Genomic DNA, 15,331 nt, shown 5'->3' with positions numbered 1-15,331 from the left:
GCAGAAAGAAAATCTAGTAATGTTATGGGCTGAACTAACAAGGCAGTTCAATAACTGAGGATGACTTTTTTTTCAAAGTTTTGTTATACTTTTTTATCAAATGTATAGAGAAAATTGTGACTTTTTATATAAAGCATCTATGGTACTAGTCTGTACGATACACACAATTGTGTCATGTTACCAGTCTACATTCAAGAAGCCTGATAGGGCTGAACAACACAGTGTACCTTACAGTCTGTTATGGTGCGGGTGATACAATTTTGACAGGTTAGAACTTAGACTTCGCCTTGGCATGATTGACCTTTGACCTGTACTGAACTTTGACCTGACAGAGACCTGAGAAAATTACTCAATCCAAACTCCTTGTTGTATATCCAACACACTCAAATACAAGACTACTAAAAACTATGATTTCCTGATATCAATATGAAATCTGGCTAAAAGAGCCGCTATTCGAGATCTACTGTGACTCTGTGGGTTTTCTACTTTTGCAGTGCTGGATTTCTCACTACGATTAATTTGGACGTCACTATTGGTAGTGCTAAGCTTTTCATCTAGGGATGAATTAGACAACATGGAATGCTTCATCTTTGAGCTATTCCCACTACTGGTACTACTCCCACCACCACCACCACTACTACTACTACTACTACTAGCAGTAATCTGATCTAAATCTTTACAATTATAATTACATGCACTATGACTACAACTACTAGACTGCGAGGGATTAGACTTGGTATAGCAAACACACTTTTCATCTGTGGCAGGTTGGGCTGGCCTTTGTAAGCTCTCTGTTGTCCTTTGAACAGAGTAGCTTTCTGGAAAGAAAACTGAATGGCTAGCTGAGCTGGCACTTGGGGCCACGACAGTGCTCATGGACACTGACTGGCGACTGGCAGTTTGGAAGCTTGAGTCAGAAGATATTTCATTCATGAAAGAATCAGATATGGAATTATTACCCAACTGTCCTCGTTGAGGGCAGTCATCAATTTGTTTGTGATGCTGTGTATCTGACATTATAGCAGGACACAGCTGTACATCATTTCTATTGACACTGTCACTGGCAGTGTTGGTGCTATCATCGTTTTCCAACAGAGTCTCAGACTTTCCACACTTTCTGGCTTCTGACTGGCAGCGATACAATTTGGACGGGTTAGAACTTGGACTTGGCATGGTTGAACTTTGACCTGATACTGAACTTTGACCTGATGGGGGTAACCCATGACCTGGCCTGATTAAACTATGGCCTATTGAGGTTGAACTTTGACCTGGCATACTTGAACTACGACCTGGCTTGGTTGAAGTATGATCAACTGGAGCTGAACTATGCCCTGACATTGATGAACCTTGACCTTGAAAGATTGAACTTTGACCTGACTTAACATCTTGTTTATTACCAAGTCTCTCCAGTGAAGTACTTCTGGGAATTCTTGAAGGGCTAACACTCTGTTTAGTGCGAGGGGGAGACGTTGTCGCTTGATGTGATAAATTTAGTTTTTCAGATTTAGGGCAAGATTTTGTCGGACCCAAAGAAGAAAAGTGAGCCACTGGAAGATTTGACATAGATTTACTACACTTGACTCTCTGCTTGTTATACCTAGGATTATACAAAGTATGTGATTGGCTGTCAGTTATTTGTAACCCTGTAGCTGATTGGCTAAGCTTTGCTCCACCTGAAAGTTTATGTAGGCTACCTTGTGATTGGTCATCTTTTCCATGACCCATCTGTATGCTACTCCCTGATTGGTCACTGCTTGTGCTATAAATCTGTCTTCTGTAATATGATTGGTCAGTTGAAGAATAGCTCCTCTGTAAGGAAGGTCTTGATTGGTTGGTGGATGGGGAAGTACTTTGTTGACTGGATGTAACCTGTGAAATGTGTCTTGGAATTTGACTTGTACTGTATGATTGTGATCTAGGTCTTGTTGGGCGAGACTGGCTTCTTGGCTGCACTGTTACCTGGAAGATGAAAAAAATCAAAACAAATTGTTACCTCCTTGAACAGAAAAGATATCTGGCAAAAACCTCCTGTAACATTTCAAAGTGAATACACAAATGCATGCATACTTACTCACTTACTAGACAGACAGTGTTATTTAATGGTTATGAAAAATGAGTCGAAACACAAAATGTTGAAGACAAGACACGTTAAATAACAGCAAAACTTGGAAAAACATTCGGAAATCAAAATATTTTTTGTTATATTCTGTAAAACCATGCTGCTTTGAGAATTTACCATATTACTTGGTATCCAATACAATGCTTGTTTTTCACACTCAGATGTATGGCTGCACACATAGTCTGTAAGGTATGCCATGACAGGGCGCCCTCACACATCGGTCAACCCCTCAGAGCCGACCAATGAGGGTGGAGAGACATGACAGATCTTACAGTCTACTGCATACAATGATACACATACATACACATGCATGATACTATACAAACTCATGCAGGTGCAGTGAGACAAGTGAGACTATAATGAAGATCATCCTACATCAATCTTGCCTGCATATAATCAAATATTTTGTTCAATCATTTTCCAGTCCAATCAACTCAACATACTTTAAACTCTATTCTTACCTGTCCCCTCCCCAGATTAATTAGATTATGAAAGAGTAATGTCAATGGTGTGAATAAAGATTTCATTGATTAGTTTTGCACCATTGTAACTTTTGCTACATGATTTCTGATCAATATCCAAGTGTGTATAGTCCATAAAACACCACAACACTCACACAGCACATATCTTACAGCACACATCAAACACATTAACACTTTCACAGCACACATCAAACACAGCTTAACATTTTCACAGCCCACATCAAACACATTAACACTTTCACAGCAAACAATACAATGAAGGCTTAGTGTTTGTCAAACAGTGATGTGAATGAATGGACACAGGACAGTGCACCCAAGCATGGACAACAATTTCTACAGGAAATTACTGGATACACAGGACGATATTGACATTGCAATTATGGTGTTTTACACACTGCAGACTACAGTCATAATGGTGACACAGATGTAATGCATGGTCAGGACATGTCACTAAACATTAGACAGACAGACAGACAGACAGACAGACAGACAGACAGACAGACAGACAGACAGACAGAGACAGACAGACAGACAGGCTTATAAAGTAGGAACACCAAGCTAGGAGGTAGAAAAACAACAATGAACACCAAGTTAGGGGTAGCTAGGCAACAATGAACACCAAGTTAGGGGTACATTTGTAGACTAATAACAAGAAACATCAAGTATGGGGTGACAAAGAACACCAAGTTAGGGAGTAGACTGACAACTAGGGATAACAAGACATGATCTGTCAGTGAGTTACAAATATAGCATTCATTACAGAATTATAGGGTGATAAATAAAGGTAAATAACAGCACAATGCAAGGGTTAATGATAGACAGCACAATGCCGAGGTTACTAGTATATGGTAGTTAGCGCAATATGGGGGTTATATGATAGCCAGTACAATGTGGGGGTTACAAGTATATGACAGGTACCACAATGCATAGATTATATTACAAACAGCACATATATCTGCCCTATATTACATTCAGCACAATACAGAGGTTATAAGACTAACAGTACAATGCAGCAATTATATGACAGACAGTCTGATGCAGAGGTTTCATGACAGACAGCACAATGCAGGTGTTATAGACAGCACAATGCAGGTGTTACTAGATAGACAGCACAATGCAGGTGTTATTAGATAGACAGCACAATGCAGGTGTTATTAGATAGACAGCACAATGCAGGTGTTATTAGATAGACAGCACAATGCAGGTGTTATAAGATAGACACCACAATGTAGGTGTTATTAGATAGACAGCACAATGTGGGTGTTATTAGATAGACAGCACAATGCAGGTGTTATTAGATAGCACCACAATGCAGAATGATGTCACATGACAGGAAGCACAATACCTTCTTACCTTAGAAGAAGTATCCCTTGTAGGTGAAGTAGTTGGCCTGGGAAGTCTACTAGGTGGGGGTGAAAATGATAACCTGTCACCAAGTGTGTCATGGGATGATTGGATGTGTTTATCAGAGGGAGAGGACTTAGAATAATGCAAGGGGGAAGCAGATGAGTTCTGAGCTTTGTGAATGACCAGCTGTGTATCCTTTGCTGCTTGCACTGGCAGTGATAGAGCCTGGCTGTGATGCGGTCTACTGTTACCTGTATCTATGTCAGTTCGGTTTTCCTCGTCTGCCATACCATTTTCCTGTACTTCCTTCCTCATATTACATTTATCGGTACTTGCTGATTTTCCCTGATCTGTCTGCAGTTCAGCAGTCAACATATCAGATTCCGGTGTATCTTCTGGCATTTTGTGTTCTGATGTTGTAGCATTTTGTTTTTGTTGACCTTTGACCCAGTCAGCCACCTCAGCTTTATGTTTATTTACATCTTTTTTTGGCTCACCACATAAAGGCCCTCTATCTTTCTTATCGATCGTAAAAGTTTCAACGTACTTAGTTTCTATATGGTTTTCTCTGTCTGTCTCTATCTTTTCAGGGCTTTTGAGTTTTCCATGTTGTGTTTGTTTTCCTGCGCCACTAAGGTGTTCCTGATCAGTGCTTTTAGTGTCTACGACATCACATCTATCATTCATAATAACTTCTACTACTGTAGCAATGCTTTCAGTCTCTGTTTCAGAACTAATAGTGTCTAATGTATTTTCATCAATGCTTTCATGTTTCTCGTCTTTTCTTTCATCTTTCACTAAATTCTCGTCCTCTTTGAAGAATTCTGCTAAAACAGCACCGAATCCACCTGCATACGGTCTTTTCACCTCTTTCTGTTCATCTTTTTCAGATCCTTCATTTTTCTCCGGACTTCTTTTAACGGATGTCTCAACAGACGGAGACCCAGGCAATGAAGTGGACATCCCTAGAGGTTTAGCAGGTGATGAAGTACCAGTAGGTGAGCTGGGTTCTGAAACAGATTCCCTTGGTGATTTTCCATGTGAACTTTTTGAAGGGGTCTTGGAACCGCTGGGTCTTCTCTTTTTGTTAACTTTACTATTAGGTGATGATCTACTGAGTAGTTTAGCACCAAGGAATGGGGTTTCAATCACCGTACTAATCTGGACAGGTGCATTGTTGTCCAGGATACAGTTGCTTGTTGGATGAAACGGTACTGGTAATGGACGAGCTGTTGGTCGAATCACACCTGGGGTCTCATTATCAAGTGTCTGCACAACAGGACTAGAATCTTCTTCTCTTTGTTTTACAGTGTCATCTGTGACATCTTCACTTTTATCATCTGTTATTTCAACTCCCTCTGTGTCTCCGTCAGAGACTTGTGTTGATTCTTTGGTTTGGTGGCTGGTAACTTGTGAAACCTCGTATGTCATAACACTGCTATCTTCTTGGACATCTTCGCTATCTTGTCTCAGTCTCTCTTCAACTGCATCTTTCTGGACAGTAGAATCATCTACATTTGTTGATTGGACATCATCTGTATGTTGTGTTTCTAACTCGGGAGACACTTCACTACTAGCTATATCTTTCTGCACTGGTGTTTCATGAGTGTCTGCATCCTTTCGTTTCTTCTTTGGTACCTCTTCACTCTGTTTTTCTTCTTTTCTACTATTTCTTCTTGCCTTTGTTCTTTCTTTTTCTTCTTTGCTTTTTTTCCGTTTTTGATCATGGCCTGATTTTTTTGGTCTTTTGTTTTCTGATTGTTCTGGACTATCTGTTTTCTTTTTCTCTGACATCTCTGTCGGTTTGTCTACATCCATGTCAACTTTCTCTTCTCCTTTCCTTCCCATCTTCTCAGCATTCTCCAGTCTTGTATCTTTATCGACATCACTTTTAATCTCATTGCTACTTATTGTCCCTGTTTTTATTTCCATATTTGGATCCGAGTCTTTCTTTCCAAGTGACCCTCTTCTCTCATCTTTGCTTCTCCTCCTCTTGGTGACTTCCGTTTTCTCTGGTGCATCACTCTGTTCCTTTTCATCTTTGTGTTTACTTTGTCCCTTGCTTCCTGGTTTTCCAGAAGTTGAGGATCGTCTAGACGACGTGGAACCAGTTGAATCTCTGGATGACTTCCTACTTCCAGGACTGCTGCTGTCTTTGCTGTCACGTCTCTTTGGTGAATCATCATCCTTGTCAGTTTTGTTGTGTCGTTCTCCCGGCACAGCTGGACTGTTTATCAGTTGTGTGATGACAGTATTTGAGTCAGGTGATTCACCAACATCAGACACAGCTCTTACAGTGAACCTAACAACACATACAAAAAAGTTTTGTTATAAGTCTTTGTCAATTAGGATCAAAATTTTGATGTTAAAACCAGTTGTCTGGTAGAGCTATAGAAAAGTTGGTCTAGGGACACAAGAGTGATCATATTTCATCTTTCTGTCTAAGGATATTTGTCACCCAAAATCTATTACTACCCAAAATTTGTATAATAGAGGGGCTCTTCTTTGTTTACAGGGCAACAATTGGCCACAATGCTTAAAGGAAGCTTTCAATAAAAGGTCAGTATTCAACACATTGTATATGAGAAAGTGATTAGTATGAGTTACTAGAGAACGGTTGTTTGACTGTAAGAGAGACAGCATGATCAATGCAATATAAAACAATTGACATTCTTAGAACACTTACTTGTATACAGTTTGGTAGACAAGACCTTCAATGATAGCCCATGTGTCGTTGCCTTCCACCAAACCTTCAGCATTGCCATTGACGAAAACTTTGTAGCCAGTTACAGCGTAATTACTTGATTCAACCACACTCGATGGCTCCCACTGTAGTAGCAAACTATTGTCAGCTCTGTTTTGTAGTGTCAGATTTCTAGGTGCTGTCGGAATTCCAACTTTACTGGTCTTTTTTGATGGCTCTGGTCGCCCAACCTGAAATGAGTGAGTTTTCTGTATTCAAATGAAATGTTGACAAACAGTGCAGAAGTGTGCTGTTGAGATGTCAGGTAACAATTTTTAAGTCTGTCTTGGATCATAAAGTTTGCCAATTTGCAATCTAAATTGATCATGCTCAGATGCAAGGGTCTGCGGAATTATATATGTAATTGCTGTAAAACCTAATCTAGAATGGTCAGAAGGATGGTCCTCCTGGGTCTGGTTAATCAAGACTAAATTATTTGTGGACATGCATATAGTTGGACTGATTGTTTATAAATGGACTGAAGCCATATTTCCCACAATGCATCATCCAAAATGGAGGGTTGCCAAGTTCCCAGTTGTTTTCTTTTTGTGCCAGTTTTCCTGATTGAATTTTAATTTCTGTTACTGGTGTTCCCCACCAACAAAAACACTGTAGTCGTAACTGTATGCATTGACCCTTACCTGTGCATGTGTTTTCTTCTCTGAAGCATCTAAATTACCTGGCTTTGAGGAGGTTCCCGAACTGTGTAGCTGACCTGTCACTTGTTTCAAAGTACTCTGTAGGTGAATGACCTGGGAGGAGAGAGAGAGGAAGATTGAGGAAATTTTGTCAAATTTTGCAAAAAAATTTTTTTTTCAATTTTGATATCTATTTCTTTTCATTGATAACAATGAATAGAAGAAAAAAAATGAAAGGTGAAAACAAGATGATTCAAGTGGGTACTAAAAAGATATTTAATGATCCATGACCTGCAGGTATGTGTTCGCTCATAGGGTGCACCAGCAAGGTATACAGTAGCGCCCTCTAGTGGTCAAAACACAATTATAGCTAATTGATGGAAAATAGGTCAGGTGACTTGCTAATAAATTGCTCTATTCATTTTACGTTATTAATTTTACGATAGCCAAGTAATAAACTGATTTCATACTGTTTTTTATTAGTGTGGCGAATCTAATTTCTCTGCCTTTCTGATTAATGCCCAATTAGGTACCAACGAAAAGTATGCTTTTCCAGCTTGTCAATCGTACACAACTGTAATTTAATACTACATTTGTTTCCTATTCTACTGGTGTTATGACAGAAAAGTTTTAGGTTATGTAGGGGATAGAGTTTACACTTAAGAATTGAATACTGTGAACTACTTTACACTCACTTGGCATTAGTTTCACTAAAATAACATTACCCAAGTCTTTTTCAAGTAAACTACCACTTCTAAGATCCAGATTTTTTTTCATTCTTTTTTTTTTCAATGACTACATATATATTTCCAAATCATTGAAATTAGCATCTCATCTTAACAGTTAAGCATATTACATTGCAATGAAAACTAATAGAGAGATGAAAATTGAGGGTCTCGACAGAAAGTGTTTCAATTACTTTTGTACTGTAACACTTGTATTTGAGCTACCCTAAATAAATATATTTCATAATAAAAGTGAAATAAAGCAGTTCACAGTACTTCCAGTCAAAGGGCAAGACAGTCAAACATTCTGTAGTCAGTTAAACTAGATGTAAATATAGAACACTGGCAGAGTTTGTTTTTTTATCGATTTTTTTTTTTGATAGTTTGAACTCTCAGATCTGTGTATCACTTAACAGAAATAACAGATATTGTGAAGTGTGTTGAACAGTGTCTATGATTAACTTTATTTCTGTGTGTAGGTCAGAAAAGAAACAACAGAAAAACTCAAAAAAGAAAATGTTCATTGTCATAGTATTTATTTTCTTGACTTTCAAAATAGTTACAACTGACACACACTGTCCTGCCCTTTGTTATTCAACATTCAATTCTTTCAGAACAAATCTGAAAAATATTTGCATATTGTATCTATGTACACCTGGAGTAAAATCATTCAACGAATCATGATTCATTTTCATATCACTCAATGTCATTAGACAAAATATATTTACACCTGAAAAAAAAATCAGTTCCACAGAATCATGATTCATTATACATCACTCATTGCCATTTTACAAAATATAAAATTTACACCTGCAGAAATCAATCAACAAATCATAATTCAGTAATCATCACTTATTGCCATTGGACAGAACATGTTTACACCTGGGACAAAAATCAATCAACCAATCAGAATCCATGTGAAAGATAATTAAAATTCTGATCACTTTCAAAAGGAACTGAGTTTGTAGGAAACCTATCAACTACATACCTACTCTGAAATTGTTTTAATGAATAAAATAAAGTGAGTTTTTAAAATAAAATTTACAACTAAACCCTCCTGGCCTTGATGTCAGTATATTGCGCCCCTGGTATATACTTATCAAATACTTCAATCTGATTGGTCTAATGATTGAATGGAAGCAATATTTAAATACTGAATATGTGACATCAAATGATATATCTCTAAATAAAGTTTTTGATCAAATGTACTGAACTTACAAAATATTTCTTCTCTAACCCTATACTATACTATACTATACTATACTATACTATACTATACTATATTATTATTATACTATACATGTGTAAAATTCTGAAATGAGTTGATATTTTTTAGCACTATCCAATACTCTCTACATATATACAATTCTTAAAAAGCTGATATTTCAAAGTATTCTCAAGTCCTGCTCTACCCTATACTACCTACATGCACCTATCTACGCAGTATATAAAAAAATTTGCTGAGTTGATACAAATAGATATTGTTCCAAGCCTTTCTCTATACTACAAATATAACTTATGTTAACATAAAAGAGTTGACATTGAAATCACTTTTTGAGATAATTTTCACAAGATTTAATACGAACATTACTTGCCTTATCCTTAAGCACATATTCCAGAGACTTGGCTATCTGACACAACATACTGGTTTTTCAGTCGTTTTTTTTTTTGTTCTGGTGAATGACATAGTCATGCTGGATAGCCAAGTCCCTGGGATACCTGGCACACACACATTACAAGAACAGTGGACAGGTACAGGTACAAAATCATCAAATAAAAACAAAAATATGAAAATAACACGTTCACATACAGAGTACACAACAGTTGTCTACAGTTATACATGTTCATAAACAAAAAATGTACACTGGCAATTATAAGGTGAAGTTACTGAACTCAACAATGTTCAATAAATTATAGCTATGTTTGCCATTATGACGTGAATAATACACAGATTTGTCAGAGTGAAATTTGACGATTCAGACTGAATCTCACATTTCTAATACTACATAACATTCCATCTTTTTGTTGTTTTTTTCTTTATTTTTTCTTTAGATTCTATTTTGTTCAGTTGAGATGAATGAGCCCTCAAGTTTTTTTTAGTTGTTTTACTTTCATTGGCCCATGATCACAACTATTGTGTTTTTTTTAAGAAAGTAATTCTGTCTGTCAAAAGCACAGGATCAAAGCTGAGAATTCACAGCTGTCTACTTTCACAAAATGTCACGAACTCGAAGTGCCGAAACTCATTTTTTTCCTACTCTTCATACTGACATACAGACACCATTACTGTAAGTATTACTTTTTGACAATTTCATTCAATATCCAAATGAAACTTTCAAAGTAAAATGTCAAAAGAAACGAGACTTTACATTCATGCAAACAGAAATATAATTCTATTTCTCTCAACTACTAATATAATATCATGCGGTGGGAAATTCGATAGAATTTCATATTAGCTACTTCTCTTTGTTCAGTACTACTCCAATTCATACACATTTTTTTTTACAAGTGTACTTTTGCTCTTGTCATCAGTTTTCAACTCCTATTATTCACAGAGTATCAGACCCTGACTACAATGCTGAGTGAGGTCTGTTACAGCATCTTAACAACACTGTCAAGTCAAGCAAATTTTCAACAATAACAACAAAAAATAATAATTCATATCAACTGTTAAACTTTCTAATAGAAAAAACAAAACAACTTCATTCAAATTCATTTTGGAATGTTGAGAATTTTTGAACACATACATATCTTTCTGTATGTGCAACCTGGCTAACTCTACATCAAATCAAATCATATTGACGAAATTACTTCCACTGAGCTGTTATTCTTATAGTCCACTTTCACCTTTCTGACAATAGTTTTATTTCAAACACTGCCGTCATCATTTTACCCAATCATATTATGGGATGGTATAAAACAGCCAGTCATTAAAACAAGTTTTTATGTCATACAGCTCATGGAAAGGCGTCCACTTTCAATTATCAGTAATTTAGCTTTTAGTACTTTAAAGTGAGACATAGTCCATTTCCTTTATATATTTAGTTTTTTTAATTCTTTTAGTTATCATTATTTCTGAATCAAGAATTCGTCTAGATTGGATGGTTGGGAAAGACTGAAGAGCAATGGCCCCTAGTAAGGTTATACCATTATCTCAAAACGATGTACACCAAGTCAAAATGGTCAGAGATATTTGGATACATGACCAGGGTGATTGTTTTGGCTTTAGTAAACTGTAAAAACTTTAAAAGGTTGGGCCAAATATTCTTCAGGTATGCCAATGATTGTATTGAACATCTACCCTGCATTAGATGTCTGGGGTTAGATGTGGGATACCTAGGGGTGGATAGACAGATGGATAAATGGATAGATGGATGAATGAGATGAGGAATCAATTCCATCTATGACACTTGTATCTGTTGTAATAAATCGACACATTTGAGAAATGATACCTGTTGTTCTAACTCAGTACACTTCTTTTCCAACTCAGCTTCCTTAGCTAGTGGATCTTGTTCTGTTTGTTGACTACTGGTTGCTACATCACTGGCGGTAGACTGCTGTCTGGATACGCTGCTACCGTGAGTGAAGTCGTCCTTCCATTGGTGTAAGGCTTGCACCTATCAAACACAAATACAGAGTTTTGAAGAGATTAAAGTAGACTGATCGACAATGGTCATGGGATAGAGAGTTAATTATCATTGGTTCTAAGATGACATGTCTCATTTCAGCATGATTTTTTCATCTTCAGAGGGAAATCTTCACCTTTTTGGTGGATAAACTACATTGTTATTTTTATGAAAAATCCTTCCTGTCAATTAAACCATGACACAAAATCTAAATGGCTTGTGAAACTAGTTATAGTGTGTGTGTGTGTGTGTGTGTGTGTGTGTGTGTGTGTGTGTGTGTGTGTGTGTGTGTATGTGTATGTATGTATGTATGTATGTATGTATGTATGTACACATGCGTGCATGCAAGTGAGTGTGTGTGCACATGTGATTACAAACTTAAATTGATTGATGTATTTCTATTTTTTGCCTCATTTTTCAAGAGCATGCTGACTGTTTGAGTGTCTTTATGTCTGTGTGTGTTTGAGTGTTTGAGTCTGTGTGTTTGTGTCTGTGTTTGAGTGTGTATGTGTGTACATCATGTACGTGTGTGTGCACACGTGTGAGGTTAAGTACAAATGTACATGTAGCTACCAAACAAATCAATAATGACTCAGCTTATAATACACTAACTAAGCGACGCGTACGTGCAGCTGGGCATGTGGAGCATTTATATATATATAGAGTGAAAAGTCCATGTCAAGTGGCTTGTCATTTCTACATTGAATTACAACACAGAAGTTATCAAATGAACTCTCAACTACATGGATACACACTTAGATAAAGGTAACACATACAACTGTTGACACGGATAATGTTAAATGAGAAATAACTAATCTTTGATGAAGTCACAAACACATCATTAGATGAACCCTTGCCATAAAAAAACTTGCATCAAACCTCAATAGTATCATAAATAGTCCAATCTGAGTATATACTACACTTCCATGAATTACAGCTTTATGACTATTTTATTCTAGGTAGTGAGTTCCTAAAGACTATCAAAGTTCCCCAATATTACACTGGGGTTTTCCCATGATGTGAAACTAGAGACATTTCTATTATGTCTTTTATTACTATGGTTCTCAAACTCAACGACACACACACTGATAGTGATTTTTATAATATCTAACATATTCATTTAGCATACAATGACTGACATAATTAAGTCCATATTTTTTTTTGAATGTTCTGCAACAGAGGAACGTGTTTTACATGATAGCTAGTAGTCAGTCACTCATACATGAACTTCCGGTAGACTCAGGTAGTTTGGCTGTGTGCCAAGATACGCCCTACATCTCAACAACAAATTAAGTCTCACACGACCATATGGTACGACTTAATACAGAGTGCTCCTACCTGCCAACTTTCCTCAAACAACACATGCTTTTATTTTCTCACAAGGTTTCAAACACCCCTCAACTCCCCCCCCCCCCCCCCTCTATCTCTCTTTCCTCTTTTCTCCTTCCTTTCTTCCTTTTATTTTTCTTGGCATATGATAAAATGAAAGACAAATGCAGAAGGAAACACTTTGGAGAGCCACTCTAGTCTTCACACTTTGTTAAAGGCAGGATGATTGATCAGAACATCTTGATAATTACAAAACAATTGATCAATTCTATGAAATCAACCAAGATATACATGATGACTTGACGGAAGATTGGGTGTAAGTACTCACTTTGAAAAGCTACTTACTATGTGTCCCTAAAGAGGTCTACTTTTGGGTGTCTGAGAATGAAATGGGGTGTGCTTTTTTGGCATTTATTTTGACTGTAAAGGGACCCTAGGATCAAGGAAAAGCGGTTACATAGTCTAGATATTATCCTTGGCTTTGAATACGTCTGGGGAAGGATTCAAAGCCAGAGATCGTCTCTAGACTAGGGTTTATACTAGTAAATACATTACATTCATATAGACTACACACCTGTTCCCATAGAAACTTGATGGCTTCCATTTGAAGGCTTCTCATTTTCTTCTCTTGGGCATACATCTCTTTCGTCCTGAAAAATTGAACAACAAAATGCAACTGAAATTTAATTCACCAGTTTGATGTTGTTAATGACAAACTCTACGTACAGTAGCTCTCTGAAAACAATAAATTTGATTATCCTTTAAAAAAACACAGAAATAAAATGCAAACACACAGTTTCTGAAAATATGCAGTCTGGTGATAAAAATAAACTTCTAAATGGTGGTGATTCATAGCCTGTCTATGTCAAACATACACTGCTGTCTCATTTCAAAACGACTGTGTATTATAATGGAGGTGATGTTTCTGTCCTGTTTGCATTGGACGCTAAAACTAGTGAAAAGTATGCATTGTTTTGATAGTGCAGTAGTTGGTGGCAAATTTGTTGTGTTGTCGTTAGTGTTTATTTTGGTGATAAAAGTTTACATTGTTTCAATCATTGGAGCTTGTCAAGTTTGTTGCCTTATCAAAATTGTTCATTTCAACAACAAAAGTACTGGTATGCAAGGTTTACACCAGAATTTAATGAATGTACCATTTTTATTTGAAACTGACAATAGAAAATATGCACTGTTTTGATTCCATGGTAATTGGCAAGTTTGTTGTGTTATCATTTGTGCTTATTTCGGTGATAAAAGTTTGCACTGTTTCAATCATTGGAGATTGTCTAGTTTGTTGCCTTATCAAAATTGTTCATTTCAACAACAAAAGTACTGGTATGTATGGTTTACATTCAGCAGTTGACTGAACCTTCCTTGTTTGAAATTGACAATACAAAATATGCACTGTTTTGACTCCATACCACTTGCTAAGTTTGTTGTGTTATTGCAATTGTTTATTTGGTGATAAAAGTATGCATAGTTTAGATTCAGAAGTCAGTGAAAGTGTCTGCTCTGTTTGAGTTAGACCATCAAAGTATGCAAGTGTTTTGAATCAGCATTCAATTGCAAGTTAGTGTGTTTCGCTATCGTCATTGTTTGACTCTCAAAAGACAAAAAAATATGCACTGTTTGGAATAGAGACTTAGAGGAAAGTTTGTTTTTAGTTCAATATTGTTATTTTCAAAACATAGACATTGAAGTCTACCTTTATTGTGAAATTGAAAAAAGAAAGAAGGGATGGTGGTTACTTTCAAAGAAAAACAAATTGTCTGGGTTGTATAAAAACTTCAGACTAATGCATGTAGGAACTTGTCTGTAACAAACTTTGCTAAATTTGCATAAGTAAACTAAAACTGGTGATTTGTTTCTAATAAACTCTACCTTGCTTGGCTGTGTAAACTGAGACAGGTAAGAAACTTGTTAGCCTTGTTTGGCTAGGTAAATTAAACCTGTTGATTCATACATTGTGTGTGAAACAAGCAAATTGACAGTTAATTGTCAACTGGCCTCTGTAGTTGTCACTATAATTGGCTACCTGTCGCAGTAATTTTCACTATAATTGGCTACCAGTTTCTGTAATTTTGGGATAATTGGCTTCCAGCATTAGCACATTACACTATTGTAGTATGAGTATAAATCTTCAATGAGCAACATGCCAGGGACTTGGTTTTCAGGAGAAAGAATTTCAAAAGTTATGGAAACTCATGAAAAATTACTTAAATGAAAAAGAAGAATCACAGTTGACTGTCTCGTATTTTTATAAGAAAAATTAACAATTGGCAATCTGTAAAATATCTAAATAAATGGAGAATGTGCCCTGGA

The 15,331-nt window shown here is 36.6% G+C and overlaps 2 protein-coding genes across 2 annotated transcripts in view; both read right to left on the bottom strand.

Annotated features, from left to right (window-relative positions):
- Window positions 1-713: 713 nt before the first annotated feature.
- On the bottom strand, window positions 714-9,697 carry LOC144433220 (uncharacterized). The gene is made up of 5 exons (XM_078121529.1): window positions 9,650-9,697; window positions 7,333-7,443; window positions 6,635-6,882; window positions 4,200-6,250; window positions 714-1,959 (listed from the first exon to the last, which is right to left on the bottom strand). Exons 1-5 carry the CDS (start codon window positions 9,695-9,697, stop codon window positions 1,916-1,918), a joined length of 2,502 nt encoding a protein of 833 aa, XP_077977655.1. The 3' UTR covers window positions 714-1,915.
- LOC144433219 (uncharacterized) overlaps window positions 8,404-15,331 on the bottom strand; it is a 60,788-nt gene continuing 53,860 nt past the window's right edge. Inside the window, exons 11-12 of the mRNA XM_078121528.1 lie at window positions 13,584-13,659; window positions 8,404-11,671 (exon numbers count right to left, since the gene is read on the bottom strand). Of these exons, the coding sequence (XP_077977654.1) occupies window positions 11,456-11,671; window positions 13,584-13,659 (292 nt within the window). The 3' untranslated portion in view covers window positions 8,404-11,455. The remainder of the gene's footprint in view (window positions 11,672-13,583; window positions 13,660-15,331) is intronic.

Source organism: Glandiceps talaboti, chromosome 3, assembly GCF_964340395.1.
Source record: "Glandiceps talaboti chromosome 3, keGlaTala1.1, whole genome shotgun sequence".
Taxonomy (NCBI): domain Eukaryota; kingdom Metazoa; phylum Hemichordata; class Enteropneusta; family Spengelidae; genus Glandiceps; species Glandiceps talaboti.
This window is presented reverse-complemented; position numbering and strand designations above follow the sequence as displayed.

Coding starts and splice junctions, on each gene's coding strand:
- LOC144433220 (XM_078121529.1), bottom strand. CDS start 9,697: ATGTTGTGTCAGATAGCCAAGTCTCTGGAATATGTGCTTAAGGATAAG. Junction 7,444..9,649: donor AATATGTGCTTAAGGATAAG/GCAAGTAATGTT, acceptor CTCTCCTCCCAG/GTCATTCACCTACAGAGTAC. Junction 6,251..6,634: donor GTCTACCAAACTGTATACAA/GTAAGTGTTCTA, acceptor ATGTGTTGTTAG/GTTCACTGTAAGAGCTGTGT.